Source organism: Carica papaya, chromosome 4 (genome assembly GCF_054855325.1).
Source record: "Carica papaya isolate Zhongbai chromosome 4, ASM5485532v1, whole genome shotgun sequence".
Taxonomy (NCBI): Eukaryota; Viridiplantae; Streptophyta; class Magnoliopsida; order Brassicales; family Caricaceae; genus Carica; species Carica papaya.
Window position 1 is genome coordinate 29,636,807 of NC_142312.1, and position 14,031 is coordinate 29,650,837.

The 14,031-nt window shown below is 33.1% G+C and overlaps 2 protein-coding genes across 2 annotated transcripts; one reads left to right on the forward strand and one right to left on the reverse strand.

Annotated features, from left to right (window-relative positions):
• Nucleotides 1-2,832: 2,832 nt before the first annotated feature.
• CNGC4 (cyclic nucleotide-gated cation channel 4) lies at nucleotides 2,833-8,813 on the forward strand. Its single transcript, XM_022050212.2, has 7 exons — nucleotides 2,833-3,553; nucleotides 5,165-5,380; nucleotides 5,873-6,195; nucleotides 6,871-6,979; nucleotides 7,337-7,573; nucleotides 7,940-8,026; nucleotides 8,110-8,813. Exons 1-7 carry the CDS (start codon nucleotides 2,945-2,947, stop codon nucleotides 8,623-8,625), a joined length of 2,097 nt encoding a protein of 698 aa, XP_021905904.2. The 5' UTR covers nucleotides 2,833-2,944; the 3' UTR covers nucleotides 8,626-8,813.
• A 448-nt stretch (nucleotides 8,814-9,261) lies between these two features.
• On the reverse strand, nucleotides 9,262-10,346 carry LOC110820804 (uncharacterized). Its single transcript, XM_022050397.2, has 2 exons — nucleotides 9,968-10,346; nucleotides 9,262-9,601 (listed from the first exon to the last, which is right to left on the reverse strand). The coding sequence occupies exons 1-2, from the start codon at nucleotides 10,103-10,105 to the stop codon at nucleotides 9,398-9,400; spliced, it is 342 nt and encodes a 113-aa protein (XP_021906089.1). The 5' UTR covers nucleotides 10,106-10,346; the 3' UTR covers nucleotides 9,262-9,397.
• Nucleotides 10,347-14,031: the final 3,685 nt, after the last annotated feature.

Consider the following 14,031-nt stretch of genomic DNA (forward strand, 5'->3'; position numbering starts at 1 on the left):
GAGTATCATTTTACAAGTGGAAATTTTCTCTTATTGAAATGAGATATATATATATATATATACTAGTTATTAACAGATATATAAATATATAACTGCTGTTAGTTTGTGTTCTAGTAGAAGTAAAAATCACAAGAAGTTTAATTTTCACCAATAGAGATAGGGAAAATGGTACGTTGTAAGACATGAAAAGTTCACATGGGATTGTGAAAAGGTACCTGCAAGTGTGGTGGCATAGAGGCCACGCAGTTGGGTTACTTGCAGAAAGCTATGACTTATATTGTCCTTGTCTACGTATGTGCCATGCCATGGTCTACTAATCAAAGGTCATCTTCTATTATATATCTATACATACACACACACACATATATATATATATATATTTTATGTGAAGATACATACAAATTGTTCGAAATAATTCATTAGACGATTATGATCCAGAAGGGAACATCTTACACTGATACCAAAGCTTCTGCACATTCTTTCATGATGTATATGTTGAAGAATCATTATCTGATAAATGGATATATACGTCTCTTGCAATATAACATATATAACCAATAGTTACTTAAATTACACATATTATATTGCAAAACGAACGATGAGTTAAATGAACTACTGGCAGTGGCTTATACTTTTCTGAGAATCGTCATATACATGTCTCTTCCAATCATTTGACGTCCATACATACGTACATACATACATACATACACCCTACATACATACGTACATACATATATGTATGTAGCTGGTTTCGGGAAACACTCTTATATGTAGCTAAACGGGGAGTGATTTATTGGGAAAACGGCCCTTCGAGAGGGCACGTATGAGACCAATTAGTTAATGAACAAAATGACAAAGGCGAGGAAGCTGCATGGAACCTGTGTTGTTCAAACTTATGTGATAATAAGACCACCTCCCCTTTGATCTTCTTCCGTCTTTTTCCCTACCTTCTTTTGCCCTAATTCAATTACTTTTTTCTCCACTGAATTTACCAAATTACCCCCCATATATTTCACACACAATCATTACCTCTCCTCTATCATTCATGAGATCTCAAGATTTATATTAATTATTTCAGATTTTATATGTGTGATTTTGTACTTTAATTATATTATTTTCTAAGTTGATTATTTAACTTATTAATTATATTTCAATTGGGTGGAGTAAAATTTTACAATTATATAAATTATCTTTATAAAATTATTCATATTGAAATACGAATAATATATATATATGTATGTGTACGTAGATAATTTTTTAAAAAATAAATAATATTAGCTAAATTATTGAACATTATATCTTATATATTATGTTATTTTATATAATTTAAAATCTAAAATTTAAATTTATGTCATTTTATATATCAATATTAGAAGTTAGATTATAGATAAACTAAGTATAGAAAGTTTATACTTAATTCACGCATTTAACTTATTAAAACTTTGCATGCCCTGTTAATTAATATCACGGGAATTTAATTGTTCTCGCACAATATTAATTATATTTTTATTTATATTTATTGTATTATTATTAAAAAAGTGTTATGTAATTATTAAAATATATTATTTTTATTAGAGAATACCGAATTTTTAAGTAATTGCATGCATATTTTTTTTAATCTTAAGATTTTTTTTTTTTTGAAATTAGTATTATATTATTACAATGACTTTTATGAATAAAGAAGCATGTTATGTTATATGATATATATACACACACACACATATTTACAAATATTATAATTTAAAATAAATTATAGGAAGATATTTGTACTTCTACTCTAATCAAAATCGAGAAAAATATAATCATTAGAAAAACACTAAAACATAAAAATCGTGAAAAAATGAAATAACGAAATAATTACATTATAAACTCTCAGTTCGGAAGTCCATTATATATATATATATATCTTAACTTAATTAATTTGCTAATTATAATTAGTGGATAATTAAATATTGTGTGGCCAATATTTTCCTTCTTGAATAATCAACTTAACGATTCGGATCTGACCCGACCCAATTATCTGAAAATAATAGTACTGCCCCCGTCAGCTCCTTTAGAACTGATTTCATACAGACATATATATATATATATATATATACACACACATTATAGGATTAAATATTTTAATATTCTCATACAGAAAGCTTGACAAGCAAAACAATTTTAATGGGTGGAAATTAAATTGATTATAATATACATTATTATTAACTCCCTAAACATGGTAATTATGTAATTTTTTAGTGGCTAACATGGTAAATATCATTAAACATATCTATATATATATAAATATATATTGAAGTGAACAAATTAAATGTATAGTTGGGTATTCTCTCTTTTTTTAACAATAATAATAATTTCAAATTAATTTTTTACATACTAATATTAATTATTTATTTTACATGCTAAAATTAATTAACCCAAATGTATACGGTAGCGAATAGTGTATAAATGTTTAGTTATGCCAAACACAATCTACCGTATGTATATATATGCTCTAGGTGTATACAGAAATTAATCTTATTAATGAGTATTGGGTAATTAATTTATTAAAATATATAAATTATTTATATAATTGGGTCGAGATATATTCGTTAATTAACTAATTAATTAATATCAATAATAATAATAATAATAATAATAATAATAATATTGTGGCATCAAAATTTAAAAATTTTACTGCCTTCGAAAATTGTTTTTAATCAAATAAGAGAAATTAATTAGAGGGCAGAAAAATGGACTGATAACCGAAGAAGGGTATTTTAGTAAATTACAAATCTTTGTCACTACCCGCTCCTTAGTTCCTGTCTCCAATAATTATGTCCTTTCTGAACATTTACGTTTCCATCCAAACCTCTGAAAAATCTCTGCTTTAATATTCCCTTCGAATAACAATCCCTAGTTTCTCTTCACCAACCTGCTCCGAGCTTAACTCTTTCTCTCTTCAATGGCGACCGACCGAGATTTCTCGCGTTCGACCCACATGCAATACTTCACAGACGACGACGATAGCGAATCAGACGACGATCGAGAAGACGAAGACGATCAGCAAGACGACATTAACGGAGAAGAACCCAGGGAGGAAGAAGACAGTTCACGCGGTTTAAAAGGCGCGTATTTAATGTGCGGCCCGGGTCGGCGGCGAGGAAGCGGAGGTTGGTCTCTTGGGCAAGTTCTCGACCCACGAGCCAAATGGGTTCAGGAATGGAATAGGGTTTTTCTCCTGGTATGCGCCACGGGTCTTTTCGTCGACCCGCTATTCTTCTACGCGCTCTCTATAAGCGACACGTGCATGTGCCTCTTCGTCGACGGCTGGTTCGCCATCACCGTGACGGCGCTCCGATGCATGACCGACGCTTTGCATCTCTGGAACATGTGGTTGCATCTGAAAATGACCAAGGGGTCCTCTTTCGTCCCCCCCACAAACGGGCCCCGCGAAGATAGTGATGAAACGGCGGATAAAACCGCCGGGAAACCTCGCTCAGATGCCATCCGGTACTTGAAAGCAAAGAAAGGATTCTTCTTTGATCTCTTCGTCATCCTCCCATTACCTCAGGTACTGCTCAGAATTCCACCTTTAATTCAATAATTTTAAATTCGTCACATAATTACATATCGACAGTAGCCAGCTGCTGCTGCTGTTATCATTACCGAGAAGTTCATCACTAAGATTAATTACTTAAACAGGTTTAATCAATTAATGTGAGATAATTACAAGTAAGGTGATGGTCTATGATTTTTATATGACGAAGGATTTTTTATTTTTATTTTTTCAAAAAAAAAAAAAAGAAGAAAAAGGATTGGAAGGTAGTGTTATTTGGGGGAAGGTGACAAGTGCATGTCATGAGTTGTTTTTTGCATGCAGAGATAAAACCGGGCTATAGCTTTTGTAAGCGCAGCAACCATGTGATGAAACCGTGTCGTTTTTGTATTGGGAGGGGTAAAATGGTAAATTTAATGGTATATGTACAAATTTTTGGTCATAAGATGGTTTTCGAGATATTCCATTTATATTGATCTTCTTCTTTTTTGAATCGTATATATAAATATATATATATATTTGTGAATTTATTTAAAGTTATTATAAATTAATTCCTTCAAAAATTTTCCGTAAGTATAATCTTGATGATAATTGAAGTTTTATTTTTATTTTACTAAAATTAAATTCATAAATTAGTAAAAAATTAAAGCATTATTCACTTTGTATATGATAAAAGTTTCTCATACATCAAATAATTTAGCAAAATTACATGTATATATGTATGTGAGTGTATGTTTATTAGGATCATAATTATTAGGATCTTTTGGTACGCTTGTACCATCTACATTAACCACTCAATATATATGTAATGTATTTTATATAATTTATACACAGTTCAATTAAAATTGACGAGAGGCATGCTATAAAATAATTAAAAAAAATTGAATTTATACAAAAAAATTTAGATGGAGGTAATTTTTATAAGAATAAAGTATTTAATTAATAGATTAATCTTTTTACTCAATTTTTTGAATAATTAATTATTTACTATTTAATATTGTATCAGAGTAAGAGTTATATTTTAATTATAATTTTTTAATTATTTGAAGTTTAGAATTTTTATAATCTTATAAGAAGTAAATTCTAAATTCCGTAAAAATTACATTTTCGTTTCAAACACAAATGTATCGTTAATCAATTAACTCATTAATTAGAACCATCATTTTTATTTGCTAGTATATCTCAATAATTATATATATATATAGTTATTGATAGATTAATTATATCGAATATTAATTAAAAAGTTGATTATAGTGTTATTAGTGTGTAATTCATCATTAAAAAATATATATTTTTATTAAAAGTTTATAATTTATTGCAAATTATTCAATCTAGTAGTAAGTATATCTATCTCTCAACCTCATTTATAAAGCAAACTTGGAGTCCCATCTATGCATTATCATGTCAACTATGTGGAAACCACGAATTGGACATGCATGCAGGTATATTATATCATGGAATGTGCTATTATATATATATATATATATATATATATATATATATATACATATAGATATGATGCTACATTTCAAGAGTTTAGCATCTTCAAATCTTTATTTACTTACATACACAAAGCAGATAATCACAAATTAGGAGACTATCAATTATGAAAATGATGATTTTCAGGTTGTATTGTGGGTGATAATTCCTTCATTGCTCGAAAAAGGATCGGTAACCCTTGTGATGACAGTACTCTTAATTATGTTTCTGTTTCAATATCTTCCGAAAATTTATCACTCCGTTTGTCTTCTCCGACGCATGCAAAATCTCTCCGGCTACATCTTTGGAACTGTTTGGTGGGGAATTGCCCTTAACATGATTGCTTATTTCGTCGCATCACATGTAAGTTAATTGCTCTTACACTACATTTGCTTTAAAAATAGCATAAATTTTAATTTCGACTCGATAATACCAATTTTGTTTTGGAAACATCCAGCGCTAAAGTCACTGAATGGATAAGTCGCTAATTCCTACTGTGTGATGTACTTTATCTGCTGGGTTTATGAGGGACATTTTAACAGAGATTGAATTCTATAAATTTTTTTATAATACATTATCTTGTGGTTTAAATATTGATTAAATTTAATATTTCTTAAAATTATCTTGAATTATTCATTTCCAAACATTAAGAACCACGTGTTTCAGGTTTCTTAATGTATGGAAAAAAGTTTTCTAGAAAATGGCCGGCAAAAGTATTATTATCATCAGTAATTAAGGGAAAATTGTTGAAGGAGAAAGAGTACTGAAATCTGTAGGATCTCAAATACTATTTATTCTTGGCTCAAGATTCTGTTGAAAATAGTAATTTACGTATACATGTATGTGGGTGTGCAGGCAGCAGGAGCATGTTGGTACCTGCTGGGGATTCAAAGGGCTGCAAAGTGCTTAAGAGAGCAATGCAGAATGGACATTAGAGGCGGGTGTGAGCTGAGATTATTGTCTTGTAAAGAACCCATTTACTATGGAACTACAAGTATGCTGATGAGGGATAGAGCAAGACTGGCCTGGGCAGAGAACAAACAAGCCAGAACTACTTGCATTCAGTCCTCTGATAATTATGATTATGGAGCTTATAAATGGACTGTTCAACTTGTCACTAATGATAGCCGCTTGGAGAAAATCCTCTTTCCCATCTTCTGGGGACTAATGACTCTCAGGTACCCCCCCTTCTCTGTCTCCCTCTCTCTCTCTCTCTCTCTATGATATATATATATATAGATCCCTTTCTCTTCATATATATATATATATATATATAGACTCACACAAACACATATATCTATAAGACGAATCTTTCTCTTCATATACAAGACGAATCTTTTCATAAAACCATGTATAAATATGTTTTTGAGATTTAGTGTTTGTTTTCTTCACCGTATAATGGAAAAGGTTTAGTCATTTCGTAAAAGCTACCGATGCATATAAACATATGTATAGGCGGTTTCCTGATATGTATATATAGGCCTGGCCTACGTGCATGGCTTCTTATATCTGCACTGAAATCATCTTTCTTTTAAATCATTGTACTGATATATATTATTTGCTATAGTATTCTTACCACGCTTTCTCTCCATAATTATTACAAACTAGACTGGTTTAGATTTACCAAAATAATTGCTATTTTTATTCGTACTCATGGAATTATTGCCTCAAATTTTACTGGTCATTTAATATTTCATCATTAGGAACTTAATTATATAAATTTCTTTATTAATAGAATTGATCATATTATTATTATTATATGACATTTAGATATATAAATTTTTATTTTAAAAATTTTGAATTTAATTATTATTATTATAGTTGATTTTTGTCTTTATTTATTTTTATTGCAGTACTTTTGGGAACTTGGAGAGCACAACAGAATGGCTAGAAGTAGTTTTTAATATTATTGTTCTAACCAGCGGACTCCTTCTGGTCACCATGTTGATAGGAAATATTAAGGTACATGTATATGTATATATACACCACACTAAGATTTTGTTTGGTAACAGATTTAAAAATAAAAAACTTTTAAAAAGTAAAAAGGGTGTTGTAAGATCCCTGGCTAGCTACAATAAATGTTGGGTTTGACTAAGGCCCATTACCCCACACTATCATTAACAATCAGTGTTTTTATTATTACTGGGAAAATGAATTAGAATAATTAGTAGTAATCCATAGTTTCTGCTCTTATATATCTCTAATCATGAACGTTCATATATATATATATATATAGTGTGTGTGTGTGTGTGTGTGTGTGTGTGAAAATGATGAGTGAGGACTGATCTGATGAGACCCTTTTAACTTGTAAATGTGAAGGTGTTTTTGCACGCAACAACATCAAAAAAGCAAGCAATGCAGCTGAAAATGAGAAACATAGAGTGGTGGATGAGAAAGAGACACTTACCTCAGGGATTCAGGCAGCGAGTCCGCAACTATGAGCGGCAGAGGTGGGCGGCCATGCGCGGCGTCGACGAGTGTGAGATGATCAGAAACCTCCCCGAGGGTCTCCGCAGGGACATCAAGTACCATCTCTGCCTTGATCTTGTCAGACAGGTAAGATTTTAACTTAACATTTTCTTTCTCTTCATTTTTTGGTGGAGGAGAATAATGAGAGAGGAGAGGAGAGGTGTTCTTGGAGAAAGATGGTACGAGAAAAAAGAAAGAAAGAAAGAAATTGACATTCTTGTCTTATTCTAATAATTTTGAAAAACTGGCCTATTTAGTCATGTGCAGAGTTTGAAGAAATTAGTCTATCTTTTATCTTTTAGGTCCATGTAAGAACAGTTTAGCTATGGAATAAGGGTCTTGTGACTCCAGCAAATTTGTGTTTCATTTATTTTCCTCTTTTATTTGTTTGAAAAATCGCTCCCTAAAAGTGTCTAAATTCATGGTATGCTGTATCCTTTCATATATGTTTAGGTTCCATTGTTTCAACACATGGATGATTTGGTCTTGGAGAACATATGTGATCGAGTGAAATCCCTCATATTCACCAAAGGAGAAACGGTGAGTTATAAATTTTTACTCACAACTTCAATTTTATATAGAAAATACTGATTTTTATACTTACAAGTTACTCAAATATTCAGATTACTCGAGAGGGTGATCCTGTACAAAGAATGTTATTTGTTGTAAGAGGACATTTACAAAGCAGTCAAGTTCTTAGAGATGGTGTCAAAAGTTGCTGCATGTTAGGTCCGGGAAATTTCAGTGGAGACGAGCTGCTATCATGGTGTCTAAGAAGACCCTTCATTGAAAGATTGCCACCATCTTCATCAACCCTAGTCACTCTTGAAACCACCGAGGCTTTCGGCTTAGAAGCTGAGGATGTAAAATATGTTACACAACATTTTCGATACACATTTGTGAACGAAAAAGTCAAGAGGAGCGCACGATATTACTCGCCTGGATGGAGAACTTGGGCAGCTGTGGCAATTCAATTAGCCTGGAGGAGATACAGACACAGGCTAACACTTACTTCGTTGTCGTTTATTAGGCCTAGGAGACCCTTGTCAAGATGTTCTTCCTTGGGAGAGGATAGACTCAGACTTTATACAGCTATGTTAACTTCTCCAAAGCCAAATCAAGATGATTTTGATTTTTGAAACTGTTTGAGAGTGTATTCTTTGATATATATTTATAACATGTTTGTGAAAATAAGAATATGTTTGTGTTTGTCAATAAACGATTTGACGAAGAAAACTATAAATTGTTACCATTACTAGTTATTAGTAGTTATCTAATGTACGTTGTCTTCTGATATGAAAATGAAATTATAATACTTATCGATAAAGATTTGCTTATCGAGAAGAGAATTTATTCTCAAAGTAGGATACTTATTCTTTGCCTAATCTCAAGAAGAATATTATCTCATCTAATTCGTATTCTCAACTCTAGATTTGTGTAGTTTCTGGTGTTGATTTCACTTATCCGAAATGAACCACAACATCACGAACTCATTTTCGTAAGATAAATTTCTTGGGGAGGATAGATTAATTCACCAATTTCTGTGGACAAGCTTTCTTCACATTGAGAATTAGATACTAAATGTGTTCAAATATCATTTCTGTTCGATTCATATTAAACAGGAAGATTCCTAAAGAATCTGATGCTCTTCTTTTCAATATACGTTTTTCTTTAAGAAGCTTCCCAAATGACTCCAATGGCTGACATAAAAAGTTTCCTGCAAGCAATGTTTCTCTTTTTCTTTTTTTCTTTTAAGATCTTTTGTAGTTTTGAGCAAAGTAGAACTGCACATCTCTGCCATTTCAGCCTGGTAAATACAGGACATCGGACCCATCCAAGGATTTACAAAATGATCAAGGTAAGAAAAAATAAGAGAATTGTAAGAAGAAAGAGTGAAAAAAGAAACATCAATTATGCTTTCACAATAGTTTCTAAGGTATCGAACTCATCGTCTTCCTCGGGCTCTGAGGTCGAGCCTGCAGAGCCCTTGAAGAGCAAAATTGCAAGGCTACCAACGCAAAAATAGATGAAGCAGCCACTGCAATGTGTCACAAATGAACCGAAATCAGTCCCCACAATACACTGCCATCCTGCTCCCCACGTCCTGTCAAATTCCTGAATAAAACAATTACATCACGATAAGAAAGCAGTAAATCTGCAAGAAAAACTTGCGTGTCCCAAGAAATAGTTGTTAAATTTACAAACTGATGTTGAGTTATTTACTCTGTTGAATTCCTGGACAAAACACAATTATATTATTATAAGAAAACAGAAAATCCTCAACAGAAATTTGCTGAGTGTTACAAACAATGGGTAAATTTTGAAAACTGTCGCTATAATTATTTAATCATTTCGAATTCCTGAACAGAATATCGCTATATCAATGAAAAAGCAAATCTGTGACAACGCTGGCAACAGTCTGAAACTGTTGGGTAAAACGTCGCTGAATTATTTAATTGGCTGCATAAATAATTTTCATACCTTTTTTATGAAGCGAGCAATTTCAGTTGCCTCCGTGATGTCGAAATAATCAAGAGCTTTTGCTGCTAAATCAAGCGCATCTTGCTGCATAGTTTGCAGCATATCGGTCTCGCCAATCACAGCCTTCCCTTCTAACATTGCTACTAAGTTTTAATTGATTTACAGAAGCTGTTCTAAGAGACAGTTTAAGAGCTTGTAGCAGTAGTAATCAGCTGCTGCTCTACACACACACACATATATATATATGTCATATATCATATGTATGGATATGTTTATATGAGGAAAATGAAGTGAGGTAATGGGATATTGTATAAGGTGATGGTGGAGGTTATACAAGGTTTGGTGGAATAAAGGGGGTGGTGCTAGTGTGTCAATCACGTATAGATCCTGTTCTTGTGGCTGCCAGACATTACAAAGGAATTATGGTCAGCCTCTAGTGAACCCTTTTGTCCACCAAGAGTAATTATACAATAACCACTGGAATTTGTAACATGAAAAGTTAATATTCCATTTTTTAGGGTTCTTGAATTCATGTCCCTAGTACTACTAGTTTGCAACTTCAATTGTTGTAACGATTCCGGAAATTTAAAAATAAATATATAATAATTTAAGTGCGGACGCGAAATAAAAAGTTAAGATTTACATTCTTTACACAATAACTTAAAAATACTAAACAAACATAACGTAATGAATTCTCAGAAAGAAACACGAGAAATAAGAAAAGTAAAGAAAAATATAAAGTATCTACCATCTATTCGCAGTCTTCTTGCGGATCGGGCTCGAAAACCAGGTCCTCTTGATCTGAAATGGTTAAATAAGGAATGAGTTACACTACCCCAATAAGAACATCACACTATATCACCGTCACAAAAGTAAAAGTTGGTAAAAAATTAAAACAACCAATGGATCAGTAGATTTAAACCGATACAGTTATTTAAAATAAAATCATTTACTTTTTTACTTAACATTGGAGAATTTATGAAAACAAATTATATAAGTAATAATATCATACAGATCATAACTTCATGCACGACCAGCAACATAGAACATATCATAAATTCATATTCATTCACAATAAACTAAATCATAACTGTTTCTCGTTTTACCAGCCTACTAGTATCCATAGAGATCCATAGGAGTGTCCCCGCTACACGTGAACTCTTTCCCTTAACAGTCTTAATTGCATAGCCGACCCCATACCCTGTCCAGTATGAGCGCCAAGATATTAAACCTCAATACCCCGTCCAGTATGATGGTGAAGTGGGTCGTCCCTATACTCCGTCTGGTATGAGCGCCAAATGACTAAGTCTCCATACTTCGTCCAGTATGAGACGACGTTCATGGTAGGGTTCCTTATTAATCCAGTCCGTCCACCATCTCTTACGATATCTAGTGAGGCTGTCATTTTATCTATTTATCATATCACACCCCTTTCCTGTTTTTTCTTAGTCTCCGTTACCAAATCAAATATAAATACATAAACAAGTAAACATGCATCCGACAATGCAATCATATCTTAGATCCCAAAATCAAACAGTGGTCAAGTAATCCAGTAATACATGCATTTAAACCATACAATATATAAACCAGAAACTATCATGCTTTTAGACAATAAGATCAATCAACAGAAATCAGCAGAGAATAATGTCCGGTTCGGACACCATTAGCAATCCGTAATTAATTATACACATCTATTTAATTTGTACAAAATATAATATCATGATTTATTTAAACTTCAATTTCATAATAGGAAATAGGGTGAGGGGTCCTTAGTTGATTTAACACCGAAAAGCTAAATGGCTTATTGCACCTACAGGCGGTCCCTAAGTTTCTTGAATTATTTTTTCAAAAACTGAAACGTGCTTACAGTACCTACAAATGTCTTAAATAACCCAAAAATCAAACTCATGACCTACTCGACCAATTTCAAAAATCTGGCATGGCAGCTCTGCCGTGCTCTAGTGACAAACAGCAGTGATCCACCTCGGGTTGACTGTTTTCGACCGAATTTAGCCAAACTTGCATCATTTCTTGTGAGAAAATACACTTAGGGCCCTCGGTTGGCCGAAAAAACGTAAAAAATCGAAACTTACCGGCGGCAGGACTCTCTAGTGTGGCGGCTCCTCCGGGTCATATTGCGGTTGGGCGTTTTACTCCGGTCAACCTGTAGAGAAGGAAACGGTGATCACAACGATGGAAAAATCACATCGAACGGGAATCGAGAAGAGCCTCATTGGAGGCATTTTCTGAAATACTCTACGCCGCTGCCGCCGCCGCCGCCAGGCTTCAACCGCGTTTTTTGGCTAATTGACCGGTTCTTTCACTACGATTTGGCCATGGGTAGGTTTAAAATTAAATTTCGTGCAATATGGGAAATTTTTACCTTTTTTGGTGGTCGGAAAAGGTTCCAGTACAGCGGCGGGTGGCGGCGGTCAGCTCCCTGATGGGTGGGCTGTCTTCTCCGGCGCGGTGCTCTGGCGGCTAGGGTTTGGGTTTGGGTGTGGATGAGGTTATTTATACTCATCCACTTTTGATCTGGGTCGTCCATCGCTTTTGATCTGAACCTTCTAATCGCTATTAAATAGGGAGTGAATCTGGGCCGTTCATCGCGATTCAATCTGGACCGTCCGTGCGCGATTCAATCTGGGTCGTCCATGCACGCGAAAATAGATCTCAGCCGTTCAATCGCGCGCACGCGGATCGCCCACGTGGCCTCCCGTGTCAATGCCTCTGCCACCTGGCACGTCCTGATTGGTCGGGACTGCTGACCGGGCATCCCCATAACCCAAATTACGTTTTAACATCTGATTTCCGATTTTTCTTTTAAAAATATCCTCATAACTCAAATTTTATTCATTTTTTTTTTAAATTATTTTCAATTAAATCTTCAACTAATATTTTATTTTTTTTATTATTATTTCTATTAAATTAAATTAAATTAAATTAAACTAAATTAAATTCAATTAATAAATAATTATATATATATATAAATAAATAAATAATTAATGTTGGGTGTTACAGTTGTTTTGGGATAATAAAGTAGACCCATCATCTCCCCTTCATTTCTAAAAGGACACTATTGCAACTTTGCCTCTGCATGACTGGATCCACTCACAAGCATGTATGGATGAAGAGGTACCTCCAGGTAGAGAATTGGGAAACAAGGATGTGTGGTCCTATCCAATCGGCGAACGACACTTGTTTCGTGCTTTGTGGCAAATGTGTAGGATTTCGCCAAGTGTCATATGGGAAGATATAAAATTAAGAACAAGATTATATTTTGGCTTGTTTCTGCAGAATTTTTGGTAGGATGAGATTGACGGTGCTACCTCCTCCACCAGAATACTCTGTGATACTTGAAAGTTTTGATTTGATTCAAATCAAATATTTTGTGATTATTTATGATAATTAAATATACTATAATGGAGTAAAACTATAGGAATTTTGTAGTCTGCTACAGCCCAAGTTTTGCATATGCAATCAGATGATAAACCCTAAGGATACCCCAGAAGTTTCTTTCAGGATTGAATTGGGCATGTCATGTTTGTTCAAGTTCCTAAAGTTGTATTCATATTTATATATAACTAATAAAATTAAATTTTTTATTAAAGAAAATTTGATATTAGTAAGCAGCCCATTCTGGGTTGGGCTTAATAGGTTTGGACCTAGCCCAATCAAACAATGAGATTTCCAAAAATGTTACTTACAATACACATATATATATATATATATATTATATAAATTTTATTTAATTTATAATTTTTAATAAAAATACATAAGTTGTATATACCCATTTATTTATTTAATCCTCTCTCTCACTCTCTCTCTCTATATATATATAAATATATGGCACGATATATATATATATATATATATGTATAGGTATAATAGTGTGCTGTAAATCAGTAGGTTGTGCCACCCTTTTCTCTATGTTAAGATTCCTTGTCAACCTAAAATGTTTTGAGGATGGGTTTAGTTTTTCTTGGTGACCTTCCTGACATCCAACCAAACCTCTACCGTCACCACCTGTCACCCACATCGTGTCGGCAAAGCAACAATCTCCA